The following is a 25424-nucleotide window of genomic DNA, read 5'->3' as shown; positions in this document are numbered from 1 at the left end:
GTGCAGACTTGAGGTCTTGTAGGCAATAGATATTGTTTTCCACCAGTAATTTAGCAATGCAGTTCACTCATGGATCTTTATTATAACATCTAGAGCCATTATTTTTACTCAGAATGCATCTTTGGTAACTGCAAAACTTTTATTTAGATGCAAGCAATTTTGCTGAAGTTCATGTGAACACTTAATCTACCTTTTCTTTCAAACTGAAAAGAAGAGGCATGCTCTTTCTTCTTCATAGTCTAATCCAAATTTAGCAGTTTAAATGGTTCAGATTAATGTGCATGTATGGCATGTGTGTATGTGTGTGTGTGTGCGTGCGTGCGTGCGTGCACGTTTGTGAGAGAGAGAGAGATGGTTTATCTTGAAAACTGGTGTGACTCAAAGTGACTGTGTTCCTATTAAATTACAATGCCACTGATGCTTAATGTGTAAGCTTCATGAATCTTGTTTGTAATTTTCGTAACTCCTATTGTGTGTTTCTTCACTGAAAGGCATTATGGCTGGATCAAATCGGTCTGGTGACCTGGCTGATGCTCAAAAGTCAATACCTGTTGGAACCTTGGCTGCACAGCTGACTACATCTATTGTCTGTATCCTTTCTGGCATGAATTGCAGTAGTTGTACAGCTAGAAAAAAATTAAGTTGTTTGGGATTCTTTAAACCATAATAAAAAAAAATTCTTCCTCTTTCCTGATCAGAGCATTACTCTGTATAGAATGCATTGATATACCTAAGTTGTTCGTAGGTAGGTTTTGTATACTATCTCATGTTGAACATGTGAGAGAAATTGAGCTTGGCAGTTGGAATACTTGAATAAAAAACAGGCTAAATGCCATTTAAATTAGGAAACATATTATGAACCTTTTGCAAAGATTAAGGAAAATTATCTTCATTGTTTGTCATTGAAAAATATGCCTCGAACACTGTACACAGCACTGTACACACCACCGTGTACGCCACTGTGAAACACTGGTGTGAAGGACATCTTTTGGCTAAAATAAGAATTACTGAAATTTAAACAACTTAAATTGCTGTGAAACTGTACACCACTGTGAAATGCATCTTCATGAGACTAAAGTAAAAATTAATAAAGGTGCCACATGTCAATAGTTTTCTTAATTATTTATCAGAGATGAGATGGGCTGACTTCAAAACTCAATACAGATCACTTTGTGCAGCTGAGCAAAGACTAGCCACCTTAATAATTGGCTGTATCAAAGTTTTCAATGACATTTGGTACATCGCAGTACCTCCAACCCCCCCCCCCCCCCCCCCCCACACACACACACACACATAAACATTTTAGTCTGAAGGCACTAGGTTACAGCATGCTGGCGTGTAGTGTACAATTTGTTCTATGCTTGTCATCCCAAAAGTCAGAGACCTAATTTTCTCCCATGCTAGCAGCAGTATAGGCACTCTCTCAAATCTTTATCACATCACTCTTCTGTGTACTATGCTGACAGTGAATTTAAGTCGTGCACTCTGACATAACCAGGGTATTTTACTGAGGGTCTTCTGCCAAACCAGACTAAATAGGGCATTTACAATGCATAATAACAAAAGAAGTAGTTTGCATATTTTTTTCTTTGGCATCCTTGGTGTGTTAGCTCCCTAAAACACATTTTTTAAAGCAAAATTTGAGCCGGAAATAGCCTTTTAGGACCAATACCACTGTATTTTGTGTTGGTCGAGCCCTGCTCTCTGCAAACTGGACACTAGAGTGCCACAAGACACACAATGAGCTACACTCCTCAGGAGCTAGAAATGACAGTTGGCTTGTGATAAGCCTGGCTCATCTATATCTGCTAAGGGCTTATTTTCAAGGTCACTGATGTTTAACTTCAAGGGTATAACGCTGTTAAAATTCAGGGGACACTTAAGCTCTACCTTTAAAAGACTATAGACACCAAATTTTGGTGGCATTTTTCTTCTTGTTAATGATGTGTGAGTCATTCCTGTATATCGATCCGCACTCAGTTTTTGCCTTTGACCGCTAAATAATTTATAATTGAATTTTCTTTCCTCACCAGTTTCGCTGAGAGATGGCTGTGACGTCACAATCATGTCTTGATGTGCGGCATGAAAAAACTGATATTATCGCTCATTCTTCACTCTTAGTGATTCCTGTTTTTGAGAAAGGCTGGCTTTACCATTGTAGTGAATTCAAATGACACAGCGATTATATCGCTATCGCTGTATTTTCATCCCCCGCGTTACCTAGACGACTTTGACGTCACAGCCATCGCTCAGCTGTTGAAACCGAAACCGAAACAGGTGAGAAAAGAAATTCGATTATAAATTATTTAGCAGTTGTAGGCGAATGTGACGTGGTGATCCGTGTACAGTAATGTCCTAGGGATCATTACAAATGATAAAACATGAACCCAAAATTTACCCGAACCCATCCTTATATAAGGATGTGATGCGACAATGTTAATGGCTCCCATTGGCCAGCTTGTTGCAGATCTTCTTTCACGTATATGCCCTTTGCTACTTGCTTAATCACGAATCTTTTAATTTGTGCCTCTAAATATCCCAAACATACTGATTAGCATACAGCTGTAAGATACTGATTACATAAAATTCCACCCGACATATATAGATGCCCTGCTCTAGCCAAGCTGAATGGATGTGCCTACATGGCATTGAGGCAGCGTGTCTAACTTGGGATCCAAGGGTCCCAGACAGCTGAATTCTGATCTTACCCTCCCATGTCAAAGACAGAGCCTGAGTTAGCAGTGCCTGCCAACTCCGCCATGCCTTATTGTCTCGTGACATCAGAATCCTACGACCAATAAGCATACGGCCAAGTCGCCTGTCAACTAACCCCCTTGAGGAGTCATGCCTATGATTTTTCGCTCACAATACAAATGACTCCGACACCTAGTTTTTTGTAGAACAGGATCTTTAATGCTATCTGCCTTGTGTCACATACGATAATTTTTTCTGAAGTATAGGTGTAAGATGGGGAAGCTTGGTAGATCCCAGCAGCATTTATAACAAGGATAAGGGGCAGTTTTTGAACCCTGTTTTCCTTAACAACAAATGCACAGACATTTCTGGCGTGTTTCTTTTTGGCGCAGCTTTTGACAACCTTTTCCTAAGAGACAAGTAAGTCATATCTAATGACAGACTATTATTACGCTTTTACCATTTCGCTGTTGCAATCCTTCCTTTCTTATCTTAGTTAATCAATGAATCATAACTTACCAAGAGTTTCAGTAAACACATTCAAAAATTTCATTTGTACGAAGTTTGAAATTAAAAAAAAAAATATTTTTTCAGTAGGGGACTCTGACCCACTGTTGACAAAGTTTACTGCAAGACTCTCCTAAATACATGGCTAATTGATTAATTAAGTCTCACTAAATATCTTTTTAACTAACTCAATTGGGTGGCTGGTTCTGACAGGGTCTTCATCAAAGCCATGGTCAAGATGATGCCATATCAGTTTTTGAAATGATGAAACACTTATTTTTCTAAAGTCTTGCAGTGCATGGAGGTCTGGCATTTTTTTCCGCACCAAACCGAAACCAAGTGCGTTAGTTGAGCATGAAGTTAGCTAGAAATGGCATGTCCGCTGATGTGACAATGGCTCTAGATTTGAACTGCCTGCTCTACTATGCGGTGTGAAGCACTTTTTTTGCTCCATTGCTCTCTAAAATAATGGCCACTCAGTTGGCTATGTCGTTTTCCGGGCACAAATCAGTGGATGCTGCGCTTCCTCCGGGCTTCCTGGGTTTCTAATGCACAAAGGCACTGGATTTCCTATCATTGCAGGGTTTTAGATAAGCATTTTTCTTTGTTTCAAAAACTGGTATCGCATCACCTTGTCTAGGGCTTCAAACTCCTTACTGATGCTAACCATACAAATGAGTTAATTAAAATATTCATTAGCAAGCCTTGCTTAAATAGTTGTGTGATTAGAAGACATTTACCATAAGTATGTCCTCTGTTGATGAGTTTATTTTTGAATATTTTAAACCTGTTTAGAACCTTTAGGTATTTTTGAATGCTCGCTGAAATACTGTTCTATATTTGTCATATTGCAGTCTTTTTCTCTACTGTCCCACATATACTTTGTCTTTTTATTTTGTTTTTTATGCTATAATATTTATCTATTTTCAATTTTTATTCCTGGAAGTATTTTTTAAATGGCTGCTCCCCTGCTCCCAGAACAGCCGATGCACTGTGTGCCCTCTGCTTTCAGATTTGGAGAGAGCATAGGAGGTGGCCTGGCAGTAGCCCAGTTGGCCTGGCCTCATCCATTGCTGGTGGTGCTTGGATCTCTGTTGTCCACAATTGGAGCTGGCCTGCAATCTCTCACTGGTATGCATTTATTCACATTAACAACTTGTGGCACAAAAATTGTTCTCAAAGCTGAGCACACAAGGCTTAGCTTGTCTGCAAGCTTCTCTGCTGCTCAATGTATGAAGTGTCTCGGTTTCGCTTTGGGGTGAACTCTGTGTAGAAAGTTTTTTATTTTCTTTTTTTACGATCGCTAGGTTGTGAGCAGTGTTGCAGAAGTCTATACATGCAGGAACCCTAGCAGGTATAAATTTATCCAGAATCCTCCAGTGCAGAATCCTTCAAAGCCATATGTGTCACTTTTGGATGCTAACAATTCTTTTACAAAACTTTGTTCCTCCCTCGTGTATGGATCTCTGCTGACACATAAACAAGAGAGAGAGCTGACACAGAGAATAGTGTGATATTTCACATGCTGCTTTCTCTGCTTATTATGACTAAGATCAAACATTTTTAAAGCCACAAATGTTATATTGCTTTACGAAGGTGGCGCTTCCAGACTGATTTCACAACTGGTTTTCTATTTTACTTTTGGTACAGCAGGTACTTTGAGAGGCTAGACTCAAGTAGTCCAGTTATTAATTAATTTATTTGTTTTGCTATAGTAGATGCAAGTTGAAATTCTGACATTAATTGTTTTAGTGGAAGCAGCTGCTAATTTTTTTCTCATGTAATGAAGGCTTTAATGTGATGGATCTGAAATAATGAAGTGACAACACCCAAATCTAGTCTTATTCTTGTTCCTTTTTTTGTTGCAGAGGGCATTCAAAAAGTGACATACTTCGCATTTATTTTTTTTAAAACTGCAACTGATAAAACAGTGCAACACCCACCTCTTTATGCAGATGTTACAGTGTGGTCACCTAATTACCCCTGCCAGAAGGTGAACAGTGCAAATACATAGGAATTTGTGGTTTCATATATACATATCTGTGAATTTGTAGCTCTGTACAAGTGTTTTGGGGGCACTGGATCCTAGGCCTTGACTTGAGATGTCTAAATAATGGTAGAAGCATAGAAGACACTCGGGGAACTACTGAGCAGGCTGAGCAAGTGTACGAAAGACGACCTTTCACTTCTTCTTGAATTCTTTAAAGATGTATCAATATAATGTATACATGGGACAACTGAAACTTACCCTGACATCATTTCTGGCATAAGCCCTGTCATTGGCTATGCATTTTCGACAGCATTAAGCTAGAGCATCCATGCTGCTCTGGTAAAAGTGCATGAACAGAAATAACCTACCGCTTCATAGTATGCATGACAGTATTGCTCCTGGGAAAGTGTCCCCTGTGTCAGTCATCGTCTATTGCCCAAAGAAATCTAACTCACAAGGCACCTAATCCAAACTATAAATGGCAAGCAAGCAAGCTTGGCCATGTGCCATACAGTCTTCAAACCACCATGTGGTCTGGCGTTATCGGTTTGCTCGATCAAGGTTTTCTTTTTATCTGGCCTGAACCTGAAAATCTGTGGTATATTTTAGCCAGTGTTGTGATGCTATTGTGATGCACTTGGAGTTAGTTTATTCATGCTGCAAGAAATTTGGAAAGATCACTGCTTTGGTGTCTCAAAATACCATGCACACCACTGTATCCACTGATTATTGCATCTGGAACTCTGTGCAATAACAAATTTATGTGTTGCCATTGCAAAGAAATGGCATTTTAATTCAGCCTCAACCTCATTTTGCCACAGGTGATGATGCCATCTGGAATGTCACCCTTTAGCTCACATAGTTGAAGTGAACCAACTAGCCCAAAGCAAAGTACTTCTTGAGCTCACATAGGTTCAGCAGGTTCTGGCATATTTGGAAACGATGCTCTTGTCTGAGAATTTCTGTAGTTCGTAACTTCACGGTTTCCACATTGCCAATGCTGCTTTTAACAATAGAAAGCTGGCGTTTAGCTCTACATAGTTTTATAGTCATAACTGTAGCATGACAACAGTTTGTGGTGGTCTGAACATGGCCTGATCCCAACACCTCTATTAGCATTCCTGAAATGACCTGTGAGCTACCCTACAACTAGCTTTCTGCCCCATGTCAGTGCGTTATGTTTACAGTTTGATTTATGCAGACATTCTGAAAGCATCTATGGGTAGCAATAGGTTCAATATATAAGGGTACGTGAATAGTCCAAATGTTCAATAGTTGTCAAACAATATTTGCAATTTGATTCAGTCTCGTACCTCAAGCTGGAAATGATGAAATTCTCATTCATCTGAGCTCGTGGCCAGGCATTGCAGCGTATCCAAACTAGCACTTATTACATTAGTTAACTTGCTATTTCCTCATACGCTCTGCAGGCAACGCACAGTATTGATAAGTCTTTCACAAAATCAATGTGCTGATGGCCACCGACAGCTACCATAGCACGACCACTGTTTGCAGGTCAGAAAACGAAGTGCAGCATTATTGTGCCACGATCGATGTAGCCCATGGCTAGCTGCAAATGTACTGGCAACAGATGGAAATATACGCCAGTGATCCTTTCATTCTCTATCACGGTGGTAAGAGACCGGGCGTGCGGAAGGGGGTTGCGGAGTTAGCGTAACTGGTGAAGCTGTGTGCTGCGTTGCTCCGATTGTTCCCCATAGCGAATGCTGTCACAATCACAATTTTCATATATTAGTATCGGGAAGCTGTGTATGTTTGGCCTCAGAGCACTAGCAGAAAGTTCATTAAAAAAACATAAAGCACCCGCCCGGGCAACGACAAAGTGTATACCATGGCACACGTGCAGGGAAAACAAAACCATGTCAGCCAGATTGGAAGTTCCCTATCTTTAACTTCACAGCATCCCATGGCTGCAATCAGTCTCGTGCACCAGCCAGGTCACGCCGTTTCGGACGCTGCTTGGTACATCTCTGTTCTTTTGTTTTTCTTTTGGGATGGCATCACACTGGTGGAGGTCTTTATTTTGGAGCACTTCTTCAATTTTCCCAATTGTGCGCTCAAAGCAAAGCACTTGATAAAAGCAGAGAAAGCTGTCGTTCTCACTTGTGTTTCATCTCAAATGCAGAGAGACATCATACAGATGTTCATTAGATAAAACTACTAGTATGATGCAAACAATCGGCAGTTTTTTTCAGCCCCATTGGATAATTCAAACTTTTGGTTAATTCAAACATTTCTTTCTGATTCCTATTTCTTTACTATTTTTATTCCTTTCTGGTAAATATTTCAAAATATTTGGTTTAATTCACTTCCATATTTTACCAGATTGTCTAGCAACTAGGAAAACTGGGAATTGTCAGAGAAATTTTGTGCACAGGGAAAAATCAGTGAAATGTCAGGGAAACCATCACAAATTTCACAAAGTACGGGAAAATGGGACAATATATTTTGCAGTGCATGCTCATTTTAAGCTGGCGCACAGCAAGTATGTTAATCATGGCGATTCTTTTTAATTTTTGCTGTGTCTCCAGCACGCAACTGCTGTGCCGCAAGGCGAGGCGCGATATACTTTGTCGCTAGCACATGGCTGAGCTACCACAATAGTTGCATCAATATGCACGTGAAGTGGGCACTTAATAAAACTTGCGGAAGCTCTGCGTGAGGGTAGTATGCAACAAAAAGCAGGAATAGCCTCTCCGGCAGCGGCCAGTACAAAAGCGATTGGGGAGCTGTGCTACCAAACGCGCGCAGCCATATTGGATTTGATTGCATTGGATTAGCTTGGCTCAGCTGTCTGCGAGGTGGACGGTTGAGTGGTCCGAGTTTGGCATCAGTGCGCTTTCAATTTTCATTAAACTTTTGATGTTCTTAACAGCCACTAGCACTAATGACAGCTTTTTCTCTATTGTAAATTGCAGAATATGATTAATAAATAGCATTTCATTGTGAATTATTTGTCTATACTCATTATCATCAGCAGCCACATTTTTGAGCCTTTTCACTTGTCAGGGAACTTGAACTGAAAAATTCGGGGAAAACCTGGAAAAGTCAGGGATTTTGAAAATAGGGGTTTGCTAGACACCCTGTTTACTATTCATTAACATACGTTTTGCACCCAAAAATTTAATAGTCACAAATCTCTAATATGTACAATTTTTTTGCATGCACCAGTTCACTTGTCCATCTTTGCATAACAATTACAAGGAAATATTAGGTGCAGTTTTGTCCAACTGCCTGCTGTCTAGCTTGGGAACAGTATTGGCTGCATATTGATTGACAGGTTCAAGGTGCCGTATTGCTGACACCTGCCTGAGGCTTCTTGGATCAGCATCACAAAATCAGAAGTACAGTCAAAACTCGATTTAACGAAACCCGATTTAACGAAAATCTCGATTTAACGAAGGTATCCTAATTCCCCCTCAGACGCCCATAGGGTTCAATGCCTTGACTAACCCGAAATAACGAAACCGATTCCATGATCTGTCCTGATTTAACGAACCTTTTTTCGAGAAATAAAGGTGAAAAAGTGTTAATTTTTGGTCTATTTTGTAGACAGCACCCCAAAATTTATTGATTGCGAGTCAGCGGTAACAGCGCGGAGCATCTTCATCCCGTCGCTTTTTTCAAACTGCGCGGCGCAAAACGAGTTTTAATTTTGAGTCGAGCTCACGAGATGGCGCCAGCAGTAAAAAAGTTTCGTGCCACATTTCATAGATGGTGCTGTTGCAGTTCGCGTGTTTTTTTTTTTTGTGTGTGTTTGTGTGTTGTGCTCTGTGTTCGCTCTTGTGCGGATTTCCCCGTGCCTTTGAACGCACGTCTTTGTCAAGCTCAGCTGGTTGGCGCTACCCACTCGAAAGTAGCGCGGGGGGTCATGACGATGACCATACGGACCCACAAAGATTGCGCTAGTTGTATGATTACCAACTTTGGCGCCAATTTGTCATTAGCTGTGTGGCTTGCCATCCCGTCGGCGGTATTTAGGGAAGATTGTTGCGCTGCTAGCCGAACCGTCCTTTGGGTCGGTGCTAGCGCCGTGAATTCGTCACGCGCGAGTGCGACGAAAAGTGAAAATGGTACGTGCTAACCGATACGACCGCGATAAGCTGGTATGGTTTATGCGGATGCAAAATGCATTATGTTCAATGGGTGCTCAGTCGGGGACTCGACTTTACTACTTTTAAAACGAAAGTACTGTTTAAGTGGGTACGTTTTAACGAGGTTTTACTGTAATCGAATGTACTGAATTATGTGCCCAAGAAATGCCTCATTCAATTTAACGAAGTTCTCGATTTAACGAAATAATTCACGGCTCCCCTCAACTTCGTTAAATCGAGTTTTAACTGTATTACTTTTGGACTGACCTGGCCTTGTACTTACCAGACTATGAGCAAAAGTATGCAAGGAAACGTGTGGTAGTTCAGCTAAATGACACGCATGACTGCTTGTAGTGTAGATCCAGGTAGAACGAGAGGAAGAATATGGTTACACGGTATGGAAGAGCACTGAACAAGTTCGCAGGTCGAGCCGCTTCGACGAGTGGATTGGCCTTCGTCTGGGCCAAGTCCTTGTCTGAGCCAATGTTTCGACAAGTGGCCCACTTGTTGAAACATTGGCTCAGACGAGGACTTGGCCCAGACGAAGGCCAATCCACTCATCGAAGTGGCTCGACCTGCGAACTGAGGCTTCCCCCTTCTACCCTTGTTCAGTGCTCTTTCATACTTAGTAGTGTGGGTCATTTTATTTGCGACAGCTAAATACGCTAAATACAGGTTTGGTTGTTGGGACACATTTAAGCTTGAATTACACCCAGTTATGATTATTTGTTAAAAATTAAATGCCTTTGGAAGACCCTATTTGCTAATCACTTATTTGCAATTTTATGTTCAGCAGACATAACAAAGAAAATACATAGGAGCACAAGCACTCATTAGTGCTCAAATAGTTATACATATTTAAACTTTTGTAGAGCTTCATGTTTTAAAGAATGTTCTTCAAAATGCTAGAGACAAGCACAATAATTTTAAAGCTAGAAGGCCTACTTGTAATGTTTGAATTCACAAGTACTCACATCATGGAAGGGCACTTGTATTTGTCGGAATGAGTCATCAAAACATTTGGCTTGGTGTTCTTAGTGTCACAGCTTTGGGGAGTGCGAGTTCACATTCTTGCAGTCATTGCAGGGCCACTGTAAATGTTGTACTTCAAGCTGTTATGTATGTGCTTACAGAGAAGTTAATGAGGTAACAAAAATTACATTTGTAAGTTGTGTTGTGTCCACTCCCATTTCATGATGCAGGTGCACCACGCCTGCTTCAGGCCATTGCCAAAGATGGTGTGATTCCTGTGCTTAATGTCTTTGCTGTCAGCTCTTCAAGGGGCGAGCCAGTACGGGCTCTGCTTCTCACTGCATTCATCTCGGAGCTTGGGATTCTCATTGGCAACCTTGATCACATTGCACCGATCCTCACCATGTAAGAAGCAAAGTGTCCTCAGGAACAGATTTTGTAGTTGTTTTTTCACTTAGTAGTACTGGCTGTGCTTCACATGGTCTTTTTTTCCTTTTGCGTTGCATTTTTTTTCTGTGTTCATTTTGTGATGACAAAAAGGAAAATTTATATTATGTAGAGTCTGCTGAATGTTTTGTCTTCCTATCTATTTCTTACAACTTACTTCGGCTTTGTCAGGATTGGAATAGTGCTTGCAATATTATTATTATTATTATTATTATTATTATTATTATTATTATTATTTTATTCTTTTTTTTTCATGCAGTTGGGCAGGGTTACTTGCAGCAAGCAGGTTTCTGTCCTATGACACCATGTACTAAGGCAAGGCACATATAGCAATAGTCATTGTGATGCCAAGTTAAAACATGCATTTTGAAAATGGAGTTTGTTTCAATTTTTTCTTGTGATGATTTATAGAAAACGAATTTGTGCATCCGATTCAATACCAGAACTACAGTGGAAGATTGCTTTTTTGTTTTGTGTTCTTCCAGGTTCTTCCTAATGTGCTACATGTTTGTAAACTTGGCATGCACACTACAGAGCCTTCTCAAGACACCCAATTGGCGACCACGCTTCAAATACTATCATTGGTAAGTGTATAGTATTAATGGCAATAGCAGTAATAGTGCAGGCAGGAAACAGTAAAGCAAAACATGCTTCTATCATATAGCCTGCTACTTTAGAATCAGTATATTGTGTATGCCGCATGCTTTCCTCTCTTTTAGTCTTTCAGTGAAGCAATAGATGCTGGTAATCTGTTTCAAATGTTCAAAAATCTGTGCAGATCCAGTTGTATTTATAAAATCTGGAACTTTACGAATTTTGTTTTCTGTCATTGCAGGTCACTTTCGTTGACAGGAGTGATCTTATGCCTTGTGGTCATGTTTCTAAGCAGTTGGTACTATGCACTTTCTGCCATGGCGATTGCAGGCATTGTGTACAAGTACATTGAGTATCGTGGGTAAGTAAGTTTTTTACCAGTCTTTTTTTCCTGAGAAAATTATGAAAACCCCTTTCATTGCTATCTGAAACATTTTTTTTTCTATATGGTTGAAATCTTTCGCTTTTATTTTGATAGTGTTTATCATGGGGGGGGGGGTAGATGGCTCTGTGGCTGGGCTGTGTACCGTAAAGTCTCATTAATTAACCCTTCAAGGGACCCAGAAAAATATTTGAATTAACTGAAAGTTCGAATTATCGAATGGGTCTAGAAAAAACTGTGGAAAACCGTTTGCATCACATTAACTTTTTTTTACTGAGCACATGTATGTTGCTTGTCTGCAATTGAGAGGAAATCAAAGGTGCACACTGTGGAGAACAATGAAGAAGTGCTCCAAAATCGGAAAGGTCTCCGCTACCTTTTTCACAGTAGAACGGAGTAGCAATGGTGTCAACTCACAAAGCAGCCTCGTTAGATTTTGGAGGATGGTTCAACACACAGTAAACACAGTGGAGCATCACAGCGAAGCATGCAGTATGGTGAAACTACACGTGTCCAGCCGGTCCAGCGAGTGTTTCAGCGTACCAGAAGCCTCGTGTATGAATGCACACAAGGGATGAGTAATCAGCCGTTGGAACAGCATGACTCCAATTCAAAATAAAATAAAATGTGATGCACCAAGCAACATCCGAAATGGCACGACTGGCCGATGTGCACTCCCGATCCTAGCCACAAGACAGCATAAATTTCATGAAAGTGAGATGAAAACTATGTGACTGAGTTGTACAGAAATGGGCGATTTCTGATCATCATTGTGTCTGCCATACCACGTACGATGTTGCCAAGCACCACTGTTTCATGCAGTTGAGATTCGAGGATGTTAATCATTTTGGTGATCGCTGGCTGCACGCATCAAACGTCAACATGATCGCCCTTCTGAATTAACTAGAGCAAGGCCTGCCTGTGTACGAATTGATGAGCATCCAACGCCCTAGAGTTACGTGGGCATCGGCTTGGACCATGCTCCTAGTTCGGAATATATGAATTTTCAAATTAATGAGGGGAAATTAACGAGGATTTTGTGTATAAGGCAACATTTTTGCTCTGTTAAGAAAAGTGAGTCGTATTTATATAGGCACATGAATTATCAGTTCTGCTTTTGCTGGTGCTGTTGGAAATGCATAATACACAATACTTCCTTGAAGCAACTTTTCAATGTAATATAAACACACTTTTTGCATTCATCAGGCATATGAGTGTGAAAGCAGCATAGTTGAAAGATAGAATAAATGTTAAATTGCTATTTCACTTAACGCATGTACAGGATAGCTAACTGAGGTATTGCAGTTGTAGTGTCAGAGTCCAGATGCTAAGTTGATTGCGACAGTGTGTCTGGTGCACAAGTCAGCTTGCAGGCTCATTTGGTCCAAGCTGTTCATGACATGTATTTGCTCTGCTTAAAAGATGGAAAATCGTAATGACACGTCACTTTTAGCAGAAAATATTTGCATGATGCATGAAGGTACCCACATACACTAAGTCATGCATGCCATAGCATTGTTGAAAATTCACACGCATAATGAATAGCTCTACCTGCAGATATAATTGGCATAATTGCCTTGCATTAATTTCATACATGCAATTGGCACAGTTCTTCCTTGGAGACAAACTTGACAGGGCTGATTTTAAAATGCCACTTTTTAATAAAAGATATTTCTCTGTCACAGAGCCGAGAAAGAGTGGGGGGATGGCCTGCGGGGTTTGGCTCTGAGTGCTGCCCGCTACAGCCTGCTGCGCTTGGAAGAAGGACCACCCCACACCAAAAACTGGAGGCCTCAAGTGCTTGTTCTGTGCAAACTCAACCAAGACTACATGCCCAAATATCGCAAGCTTATCACCTTTGCCTCACAGCTCAAAGCTGGTATGTGCTTATCTACATGTCTCACTTTATTCTTACTACTGTCCTGTCTGATTACTGTGAATTCATCTTAAAGGTGTCACTTTGCGTTTTGAGCAGCTTTGTTACTTTGTTACTCCTACTTGTTGAATGATTTTCTTACCTTTGTATCATGTTAATGCATACTTTCAACAAATTGCTTTGTGCAGGAAAAGGCCTGACACTTGTTTGCTCTGTCTTGGAAGGAGAGTACAGCAAAATGTACAGTGAATGCCAGGCAAGCAAACAGGTATGAGTGGGCAGCATAAACATGCGCATTTCAACTTGCTTAGGAGTGCAAGTATTGTTCTCTTTAAGGATGATATAACATTGGATCATTATAAAATTATTTGCTTCTTTGTTTATATTCTTACCTTCAGAGGCAGGTATCCCTCTCTTGCACCTTTCTATTTTCTTTCTTCCTTAACCAATTCAATGAGTCACGTTTTAAAATGATACTTACTGTAGACATAATTTTGTGGCTAAGTGAGATATTTAGCATTTGTTGTAAGTGCATTAGAGTGATTATGCATGCTAATACCAAAATATTCATTGTACAGTCGAACCTCATTATGACGAAGTAGTATGGGGCACGAAAGTTTTCTTGTCATATCCGATATTCGTTATAAAAGTGCATGCTCACATTCCTGTAAATAAGCTTGCTAATAAAACGAAACAAAATGCTCACTAATATGGATAACACAAAGGTGCGCAAACACACAATTTTTCAATTAAAAGCTTTGTATAAACATGGAATACTGCTTTTCGTTCCATGTTGGAGAGCAAAAATGAATGCTAAGAAGGGATGTTGTCTCCGCGCACAATTTGCGCAACGGAGCCAACAGACTCGGGGAGTGTAGCACGCACACACAGATCGGTCGCAGTGGCAGAGACATGGCAAGAGCCCACACCATGACGAGGCAATGGTGATGACATGCCAGTCACATGCCTGTCAGCTGTTGCATGGCCAGACTCTAGCAACGGCGGCAGTGGCGACAATTCTCGAGTCCGGCCATGGCCGTTCATGACCTCCGAGATCGCTGCACGCAGGGGTGTGATCTCAGAGACATAAGCCATTGGCAGTAGTTTTTGTGCCGGCGCTAAATGACACAGCATATGAATGCGCTGGCGATTTGAACATATTTCTGCGGCAGGCGATTCGATTGATTGAAAAATTGCGTTTCTTGATGTTTTTTCTGGCTCCTTTATGCATTTTTTGCCGTTTGAATACAATAGCACTGCTTCGTTATAACCGATCTAACGTCGAATTTTGAAATTTTCGTTTCATTATACAGAAAGAACTCCCATAGAAATAAACCATAGAGCAACCATACTTTGATTTTAGTTCGTTTTATTCTATAATTCGCTGTATTCGTGTCTGTTATAGCAAGGTTCGACTGTACTTGATGAAAAAGAAGTAACAGCAACAGCATACTACAAATTAATGCTTACATATTGTTACGTGGCAGCAAGCGATGACAACAGGAGAACAGAGGACAGAGAGAAGATGCTCGATGGTCGTGAGATGACGTTAATGAATCTTTGAGTGAGCCTAGCGCGCGCGCTCCTGCCCACGCCACTGCCCTCTTCTTCCTCCTTCATCCGTAACATGACCCGGGGCCACTGAGCGATCGTCCCGATCGTAGACGAGGACGTTTACCGAAGATGATTCCATGGCATGATGATGGGCGTGTCTGGATGCTTGAAGAGGAAGAAGTAAGAATAGAAAGGCTTGCCGGCACGATGTTTGATGCGTGGGTGATCCGCCTCCCCTGGAGCTGTCAACCATCCGTCACCCAAGTCCATGGGACCGATGGCTCGAGGTCACGTCAGGCGGCTTGGGCGGGGGTTGCGTGTTCGTGTCGATCGGTTCCTTCGGGTCATTCGGGTGTTTTTGGTTCTTCGTCTCGGTTCTGGTTGGTGTGTCTGTTCTTCTTGTCTTCATATCCGGGCTGGGGGCTGAGCGGTGGTAGCTGGTCAGGTCTGGGCTTGAAGGGCTGGGGCGAAGCTGCTCGGCGATGTCCCTGGGCCCTCGGTCGATAGTCCTGGCTTACAGATGGCGACGATGCTCCAAGGCGAGGATGGGGATGACGTACCTCGTATCTCCACCAAATGTTACGTGGCGGCAAGCGATGACGACAGGAGAAGAGAGGACAGAGAGAAGATGCTCGATGGTCGTGAGATGACGTTTAATGAATCTGTGAGCGGGCTTAGCGCGCACGCTCCTGCCCGCGCCACTGCCCTCTTCTTCCTCCTTTTTCCGTAACAATATTATACATTTTATAACAATAAGACAACCTAGTGGTTAGTGTACTGTTAATTTTTGTCTTGCATAGTTAAATATACATAATCTTGCATTTATAATACTACAAAAGAATGTACTTTTGGGCTCATAAAATGTGCCTGGCATATTTGATAAGCCACCCAATCCAAATAAATGATGTAAGGGATTGTGGGAAACTTGATGGTAATGTTAATTCTTGCATTGTTTTCCTTTCAGAGTCTCAAGAAAGTGCTTGAAGAAGAGAAAGTAAAAGGCTTTGCCGACGTTGTTGCTGGAGGGAACACCATTGACGCCATCTGCCATCTGTGCGTAATGCCTTTCTTGTTTCATGCTTTTATCTTCACACGCAAAAAATCATTGGGCGACTTGCACGATACGACTCCAACGTCAAAATCTATGCGGTTTCAGATTGTGCATTGTAAAATTAGGATCTCAGAGACACCTTCAGACTAAATACTTATTGTGCAGTAGGTTTTCTTACACAAACCTGTATGTTTACTTCCTCGGGTAAAAGTTAAATGCTGTAGGTGAGAAATTCTTTCTATGCATATTGAGTTTACCATGTTTTATGACTTTTTCACTTGATATATGTGCATTAATTTCTACGCACATTGCTTCTGCTAGGAGGAAACTGCTGCCGCCCAGCCTCAATATGCATACTGCAAGATTTATAATACCAAAAAATCATAGCAAATTGACAATATAACGCTGTAATTACCATATAATGCTGTCATGGACTCCACAGTGCACCAGGTTGCAAGGAAACTCACAGGAATGAAATGCTTGTTTACCTTGTAGAACTATATATGAATGTTTAAATTTGTTGTCAACTGAAACAAATTTTCTTTCACAGCTTTCATAAAAAAAAAAAGAGAAAAAAAAAACTTTTACTGTCTAGAAGAAACAGTGAAGTAATCTCACCCATTGTTGCCAGCAGGGATGTCTTGTAGTGGCATTGTGCGTATGCTGAACTGTTCACGGGCCATCTTGGTAAATTTTATCAAAAGCCCACACAGTATGCAGCAGGGCTATACTGTGTGCCTTGTCAACCATTTAAGAGTACGAATTTGAAGAAAGTATCTTTAGAGCAATAGCAGCCTCACTGAATGGCTGTGGCACTTGTGACTGCTCTGACAGCATTTTCTGTAGCACGTGGAAGCCCGATACAGTCTTACATGATGTATTTTCTTAGCGGCAAACAGTCGATGGAGGGCTGCTGCTTTTTTTTTTTTTTTTTTTTTTTTTGCATATAGCTAGGGAAACCAAGGAATTTAATTAATCCATAATACAGTAACCAGTACACGTCCTTTATAAAGCACTTCCCCACTTTATTTTTGGTTATAGTTTGGCTCAAAATGTTTTTCTCATACTCAGTCCATTGCTTGCAAGATGAAGCCTTTACCTGAAATCACACGATGCCATACATTCAAACAATTCTCTTCCTTCGGAGCAGGAAAAGGCGATGCCTTCCTAGCACTTGTCTGGTACCTTTAGTTGCACCAAGGCACAAACCAGATGTGAAGTGGTCGGGTTCACAGGTCGTTTCACAGACGTCCAGAACAGCCACCAAGCAGTGAAAGTACGGAGGCTTGCCTCCCTGGCTTTACAAGTGCTTTAAATAGAACAACTGCTTGATGCTTTGGACAGGAAAACTGAGGAAAACTGATGTTTTAATAGAAGGAGCTAGGATGTGCTACTATCTAAGTTACCTAAATTTCAATGCCAGAAGTACAACAGCAGCAGTCACTGACATGTTAACTCACCATATGCAAAGTGCCCTGGTGACTTCTCAGGGGTGTTGTACTTTAAGTATGTGGTATTTCATTTAACAAACAATTGAAAATGCATAGATTAGTATATGAATAGACTTTTAAGTCGCACTTAAAACAATCTCATGTCAAGGAGCATTAATGCAGCTTGCAGTACGTGAAGAGAAGACCAAAGATAAGGAGAAGAAAATACCATATACTACACGCGTGTAATGGCCGCACTTTTTTTTCCGAGATTGGGGTGAAAATCGGGGTGCGGCAATTACATGAGAAAAAAGACAGCGAAAAAAATTATTTTCGGTGGTACCTGCCTTTATTATTGTCAAAAACCTCCTCGTCCTCCTCCGCTAAACTCGTCGGGATTTCAGGCTCGTCCCGTGTCCAAAACATCACTCCTCGTCGTCGTCCTCCTCCTCCTCCGAACTCATCGGGATTTCAGGCTTGTCCTTGTCCCAGATGAGGTCATCCTCCGTACCGTCCAGCCTGTTTGATATCCCTGTCACCTTGAAACTTTTTTCCGTAGTCTCTAACTAAACCGTGGCCCATGCTTCGAGTATCCAGTGGCAAACGGCCACAAGCGATGCCCGTTTTAGTCGGCCGGTTGGAGTCTTCTGGTGGAGGGCCGTTGCCATCCACTCACTGTACGCACGGCGAAATCCACACTTAAAAGGGCGGTTTACGGAGACGTCCAGCGGCTGAAGCATGCCGGTCATGCCTCCAGGTATGACGGCCAAGTCCATTTTAGATGGGCGGAGCTGTTGCCGCACGCTCTCTGTCAGGTGCCCCCTGAAGCTGTCTAGGACGAGTAGAGAACGCATCGCAAGATTCGCCCTTGGTCGCTTCTCCCAAACACACTTCAACCAGTCTGTCACCAGCTCATCCGTCATCCATCCTTTGTCCTGCGCACGAACAAAGATGCCATCAGGGAATTTCTCCGCAGGTAGACGTTTTCGCTTAAAAACTACGTAAGGCGGTAGTTTTCGTCCATCCCCTGTGATGCAAAGCATGACCGTGCATCACTGCCTTTCGCTCCCCGATGTAAGCACACTCACGCTCTTCTTCCCCTCCGCCTCGACTGTCACATTCGGGGGTGCGTCAAACCAAACCGGGGTTTGATTGGCGTTACCAATCTGAGAGAGAAGGTGCTCATGTTCTCTGCGCTTGTTGATAACAAACTTGTGGAACTGCAGAAGCTTTTCACCATACTCCTCGGGTAGACGTTGACACATCGTCGTGCGACAGCGAATTGACAGGTTTTTTCGCCTCGTGAAGCGCGTAATCCACCCATTGCTGGCTTTAAACATGGTAGCCGCAATCCCCTTGCTGCGTGCAATGTCTAGCACTTTCATGTGCAACATCTCAGTCGAAACAGCAAAGTCGTTGCGCCGCGTCTCCGTCACGTACTCGAGAAGTGAGTCTTCAACTTCCGGAAACATGCTCTGCTTCCCTCGGAAAGCGCGCCTCTGAGCATTTGTTTTAGTGAGGGCATCTTCTTGGGAGCACCATCGTCATACACCTTTTTCGTCAACGCCGAACTTTCGTCCAGCCGCTCTTTTTCCTTCTTCTTTCACGTAGTGAATCACTTTCAGCTTAAAGTGAGCGGTATACCTAACATATTTTCCCATCAAGGAAAAAGAAAATCTTCAGCTCACGAGCGCAGAACAAATCAGGGCAGTGATGCGTTCCGATAGCAAGATCGCACGTGATATGCTTCGAGCGATCGAGGAAATGGCTGTAAAACGGAGGAGCGAACAGACTTGGATTGGATTGGATTGGATTTGCTGGCTTCACCCTTTGTAATGGGCGGGCATCGCTGCGGCTAGGAGCGCCCTCTTTGTAACGGAGGTGGTGGCGGCTGCCCCCATGCTCGACTTTTTTTTTCCTCAAATATTTTGTTCTTAATTCTTATTGGCAATTCTACTTCTAACCTTACGCTTCATTTTGGCTTTCACTTGATTTTTGGGCCCTACCTGGCGGTAGTAACCACAAAACGTTCCGTATTTCTTGCACCGCACAGTAGACGGCACTGCCCAACTTCCTGAAAATCATGGTGCGGCTTTTACTCGGGAAATTTTTTAAAAGTTTTTTTTCCCAATTTTCTTTCTAAAGTTCGGGGTGTGGCCCTTACACACGTGTATATGGTATTTAAATTTTGTGAAACTTAACATACTCATTGGTTTGGTTTATGGGGTTTAACGGGCCAAAGCTACTAAGGCTATGAGAGACGCCATAGTGGAGGGCTCTGGAAATTTAGACCACCTGAGGTTCTTTAACATGTGCTGACATTGCACAGCACACGAATGCCTTGCTTTTTCGCCTCCATCGAGAAGTGGCCGCCGTGGCCAGGATTCAATCCCACATCTTTGGGCACAGCCGTTGAGCTCCCTAACCACTGCACCACCACAGCCGGGCAAACTTGATGTGTTGAACAATGTGATGATAATTAAGGTCAGTTACGCACACACACACACACGCACGCACGCACGCGCACACACACACACACACACACACACACACACACACACACACACACACACACACACACACACACACACACACACACACACACACACACACACACACACACACACAGGGGGTCTGTCTTAAATGCATTTGACCTTTCTTTATCTAACTCTGGATTCTGGTACTGTGGCTTAGTAACTGTGATATTTAACTGCTGAACATAAGTTTGATCCTAGCGTCTGTAACCACGTCTTTTGTTAAGGTATAATACAAATGTACGCCAGTATATACCAGCATAAGAAAAGAGCCCCAGGTGGCTGAAATTATTGCAGAGCCTTCAACTGCATTCGGTTTCATAGCTCACAATGTCGGTACAGCACGTAAAACATACTATTAGCCCTCTATTTCACAAAATGGTGTCAGTTTGTGCCAATGATGCGATCATTCTTCTTGAATATGGCAGTTTATGGTTAATGGGCTTTAATGTTTTTAAGTGGCTCGAGCTATGACGGATACTGTACAATTTCAACCACCCGGGCTTCTTTAATATACACTGTGATCGCACAGTGTATATTAAAGGACCCTGCATTTCACCTTGAATCAGAACGTGGCTGCCGTGACCAAGGTTGAGTCTCGATTTCCAGCTTGAAAATGAGGCCCGTGACTTTGTAAAGGCATCACAATGTTACGACAGCTGTGTTACGACACTTCATGCAATAGCATCCAATGCTCAAGAAGCAAATGAAATTGAGAGTTATTACAGTGATGTATGTGCATAAATGACTACCAAGCTGATTCACATGTCAAGTTAACTTTCTGGATAGACACTGCAGCAATATGAGGCTTGCATACCTTGCCATATTATCTTTTTTTCTCTTTATCTCTGTCACACACACACATTCCATCATTTTAGAATCCAAACTGCTGGCCTTGGTGGACTCAAGCACAACACTGTCATTCTTGGCTGGCCTTATGGATGGAGGCAGTCGCCTGATGAGCGCTCATGGAAAGTTTTTATTGGTGAGCCGCTCTCCTACATTCTACTCCTGTGCTGTTTGGGCAAATGTAGCTGTGTGCAGTGATGTATATAGCCTGTGGCTGGTGCTAGAGCTGTAGATAATGTTTTGTATAGCTTTACAATTGCGATAGGTTACAGCAAATGTTGTACTCTTTTGGAAATTGTGTGCAGTGTACAGCTGAAGGATCAAAGGGTCTTACATTTGAGTTTTTACAACAGAATGAAAAAAAAAAAAAAAAAAAAAAAAAACCTCATGGTTGTACGTGGATTCTAGAATGTAGAAAGATATAATGAACTTATGCTTTTGTTGCTACAGAAACTGTGCGCAATGTCTCGGCAAGCAAAAATGCCCTCCTGGTGCCAAAAAACATCAGCCAATTTCCAGACAACACCGAGAAGCTTCATGGAAGCATCGATGTGTGGTGGATTGTTCGTATCCTTTATTTAAACTGTGTAGTGCATGTTTAACCAAGAAAATATGTCTTCTGTTTTCAGTTTAATTTGCTGTTCTTGTATTTAACTGCCTTACTCATTGTTATCATTTTTTTTCTCACTTCAGCAACTGATGATGCTATGTGGACACTTACTAGATGAAACTGTATTAAAACTTTAAAGTGCCTTGAGTCAATTTGCATCGCAGTTCTAGTGAATGTCACATGGTTGCTTGGGAGGTTGGGATTGCTTGCTAGCTACAACAGTGCTACTAGATGTTTCTATTTTTTCAGGGAACATTGCATTTCTGTAATCACTCAACTTTCCTGGTTATTTAGTGTCCTTTTGCAGAACGAGGACCTCTTGAATTGTATGTTGTTCCTTAGCTTCACTGCAGATGACGGTGGACTGCTTATGCTCCTACCATTCCTGCTGAAGCAGCACAAGGTTTGGAAAAACTGCAAGCTGAGAATCTTCACTGTTGCTCGTATCCTTGACTTATGGTTTGATGTCTACATTTTTCACTGTTCTAAGCAATGCTATTTGCATCCAAATGATTTTGAACCTAACACACACTTCCACATTTGCCTGGTCACCTTTAAAAATATGTCTTCTCTTCCACTGCTATTTATTGTTTTGGCCCAAATTTCTCACAAAGATTTCACTTTGAGGCCTGGTTTCTATAGCAGCACATTGGGAATCACTACCTTACTAGATATGCAATTAGAATAGAAAACTATCTTTGTTAATAAGGCAAAAACTTGTCTTAACATGTGATCACCACTGTTTCTATCTGGTGAGGAAGCATTGAGCAACCCTGCAGCAGATCTTTATAGTTTCTATTGTTTCTGAGACAGTGGTATTACCAGTTTATTTTGCCAGAGCTTAGTTGATATCACTTTATGGGGGGTTGGCTTGCTAATGTCAGAAATTTTAATATCTACAGCCAGTGGCAAATTAGTTGCTTATGAGGTAGACCTCACAGTATCATCCTGTGCAGAATCTGAATGCAGAGAGGATTAGAGAAATAATTTCCAAAAGGTGTGATGTGGATAATATGTGCAAGAAATGTGTAAAAACAGCAGTTAGCAGTATATTTACCTCTTACAGCATAAATTTACTTGTTTTGAAGTAGTAAATTTCTATGATGAGTATGTATAAAGTTACAAATCTTGGCTTTACATATTAAAATTCATTTATGTACGTGTTATCGCTTTATGAGCTAGTGCATGAATTGCTGAAAAACGGCTGGACTTATGTCCCGAAACATGTATATTACTGTTTTCCTCTTTAGCTTCAACAGTCTCAAACACACATTGCTTAAAAGGAAGTATATGCAAGCTAAGGTCTGCCATATATTTTGCCTGAGCTGGTTGCACGAGATCTGCACATACTGCTTATGTATTCCCTTTGGGTGAAAATTTAAAAACATGGCAAAGAAACGTCTGAACTTAATGAAAATACATCTGTTAGTTACCACAGCATATCTTAAAATAAATGTTATTGTCTGTTAAATCAGATTAAGTTGCATGGACACCTTGTGCATTTGAATGGCAGCCTTTAATTTTTGCTGTTTGCCAAGGTTCATAGTTGAAAAAGTCTTTCCTCGTGCAATTTGGCAGAAAGCACACAGGCAAAAATTTCAAATTGCATATACTGTAAAGTTCATACAAGATGTTTTTTTTTTGCCAACAGAGAAAGGCTTCTCACTTCTGGCAACAAACTCGTTACTTGTCGCTGCACGGTTGGGCAACATTTTTAGGGTCATTTTTTTGCAGCGGTTGAGACCATCATATTTTTAAAAGAGCTTGGTTAACAGTGTGTGTTTTGCACAATCAACTTGGTGTGGTGCTATGCTCAGCTGCCATCTATCATGGCGGAGTAGCCTTTCTTTTTTGGCGTGAATGATGTTGAAGGCCTATAACACACCATTAAAACTTCAGATCACCACAAGGTGCAAAAGCAGCACAAGTAATCTGCGCAGGTTCAGCGAGGTTATAGGCATTCAGTCATGCTGCATGTTTGTGCTTGCAAAGATTTTCGTGATCATTATGTCGGCCTCACTGCACTGAAACCCGAACTGAATGTTATCAGGGAAAACATGACATTCACATCAAATAAGTACTGTAATTTTATTTACTATTGAAAGGATTCAACAGCAAAAAGATTGTTTTTTTTTGCGTGCTTGTGTGTCAACATGTAAGATGCTGAGGCAACCATTTTTATTGATTGTTTGTGTTTAAGCTCAGCATTCCTAAAGTGATGTGGCGCTAGTGGCCCACTTTTGATGCTTCTACAACTGTCCATGAAGCTGCTTGTACCAGAAGACCTCTTGAAAACACCAAGGACCATTCGAAGTTGTATGCACAAATGGAGACATTTGCCTCTGAAGGGGAACTGCTATGTCAGGACAGCTGTTTTTTAATGTTTGCTGTGCAATCTCATTATGTTTAGTTCCCAATGTATGCAAGTATACAGAAAATGACTCATTAGGTGCAAATCAATGAGCCCAGTCATTATCTGGGCGTGATGTAGAATTGACACTCTTCAGAGTGTAGACATTATGCAAACGTGCTGCTTTCTAAGCTACCTTGACTGAGTGCTTTCTGCGTAAAGAGCTTGAAGACAACAGCATTCAGATGAAGAAAGACTTGGCCATGTTCCTCTACCACTTGAGAATAGACGCCGATGTGGAAGTTGTGGAAATGGTAATTCCACATTTCAGTAGTTTTATTGCCATCAGCAGCACTTACGCCTGCAGAAGAAATGAAATTATCATGTGCTGATTTCTGCTTATTGCATGCCATACCTGCACCTGTTATTTCATATTGCTGTCCTCAACATGAAACACTTATTTCAAGCATTAGTATTTATGTATTTATTCTTTTGTGCCCATAGTGCAGTGTTTAGCATTTACAAAGAGTGCAGGGTGAGAGCAAACAAGCAAAAGGACAAAGCTAATAAAGGCGAGGTTCATTCAGCTCATGTTGCCTATGTGCCTACAACGTAACTTTTGTTTCTTTGCAGAATGACAGTGACATATCAGCGTACACCTATGAGAGAACACTAATGATGGAGCAGCGCACAGAGATGCTCAAGCACATGAGGCTGAGCAGGCGAGAAACTTTGAGCATGGTAATTGTTATTTTGTTGTTAATTGCTGCAGTGAATTGTGTGTATGTAACACATTTCAAAGCTCATTATTACTTTTTTCTCTTGCCTTCTTAAACAGATTCAAACGATTGTAGATCATCATCACAATCCTCTCCAGAATCACACTAGTTCAAAGGTAAAAGCACCATTGAGTTTGCTTGCAAAAATCTGTATTCAAGATTTATCAAAGCCTGCTATGTAGAAGCATGCATATCTCTCATCTGATATAACACGTAATGTGGTCTTGATAACATGCATTTTCAGCTAATTTTGCAAGTATTTTCACAGGTACGATTCAGCGACAAGCCACCTCAGCAGGCTGGAGACTCAGAATTGGTGGATGTAGCTGCTGATGAAGACAATCGTTCTTCTCGTCACTCTTCCCGGCACTCATCACCAACTAAGTCTGCCTCAGGTTCACCCACAAAGCAGGCTTCTTCACCACCAAAGGAGAGTTCTCCTGTTGATGCAGCTGAAGACACTACGAAATCAAAGACTGAAAGTCCTGAAAAGAAAGCCCAGGATGGCTCTGGAGATCCTGGTGCTACATCTGCCAATGGAGTGGCAAGCAAGGGCCCCTCTGCCCCCACTGCTGCTGCAGCTGCTACATCAGATGCCCAGAAGAAGCCAGAATTTGACAGCCTCCTCAAGCTAAAGCCGTGAGTCAGCTTTTCTGCCTTGGGCTTCTCAGTTATTGTTTGACCTATTGC

At 41.6% G+C, this 25424-nt stretch overlaps 1 protein-coding gene across 3 annotated transcripts in view; it reads left to right on the top strand.

Annotated features, from left to right (window-relative positions):
- The window catches only part of kcc (solute carrier family 12 member kcc), a 353291-nt gene that overhangs the window by 318701 nt on the left and 9166 nt on the right, over nucleotides 1-25424 (top strand). For all 3 annotated transcript variants that reach the window (XM_084588671.1, XM_084588670.1, XM_084588669.1), the window contains 16 exons: nucleotides 492-590; nucleotides 3057-3114; nucleotides 4214-4332; nucleotides 10509-10683; nucleotides 11211-11309; nucleotides 11561-11680; nucleotides 13387-13580; nucleotides 13766-13845; nucleotides 16096-16184; nucleotides 21025-21131; nucleotides 21446-21562; nucleotides 21959-22048; nucleotides 24178-24269; nucleotides 24589-24696; nucleotides 24794-24850; nucleotides 25003-25373. In XM_084588671.1, coding sequence (XP_084444797.1) covers nucleotides 492-590; nucleotides 3057-3114; nucleotides 4214-4332; nucleotides 10509-10683; nucleotides 11211-11309; nucleotides 11561-11680; nucleotides 13387-13580; nucleotides 13766-13845; nucleotides 16096-16184; nucleotides 21025-21131; nucleotides 21446-21562; nucleotides 21959-22048; nucleotides 24178-24269; nucleotides 24589-24696; nucleotides 24794-24850; nucleotides 25003-25373 — 1975 coding nt within the window. The remainder of the gene's footprint in view (nucleotides 1-491; nucleotides 591-3056; nucleotides 3115-4213; nucleotides 4333-10508; nucleotides 10684-11210; nucleotides 11310-11560; nucleotides 11681-13386; nucleotides 13581-13765; nucleotides 13846-16095; nucleotides 16185-21024; nucleotides 21132-21445; nucleotides 21563-21958; nucleotides 22049-24177; nucleotides 24270-24588; nucleotides 24697-24793; nucleotides 24851-25002; nucleotides 25374-25424) is intronic.

Source organism: Amblyomma maculatum, chromosome 1, assembly GCF_055883805.1.
Source record: "Amblyomma maculatum isolate TAMU_Amacu chromosome 1, ASM5588380v1, whole genome shotgun sequence".
Taxonomy (NCBI): domain Eukaryota; kingdom Metazoa; phylum Arthropoda; class Arachnida; order Ixodida; family Ixodidae; genus Amblyomma; species Amblyomma maculatum.
The sequence above is the reverse complement of the archived record's forward strand: the minus strand, read 5'-3'. Positions and strand labels throughout refer to the sequence as shown.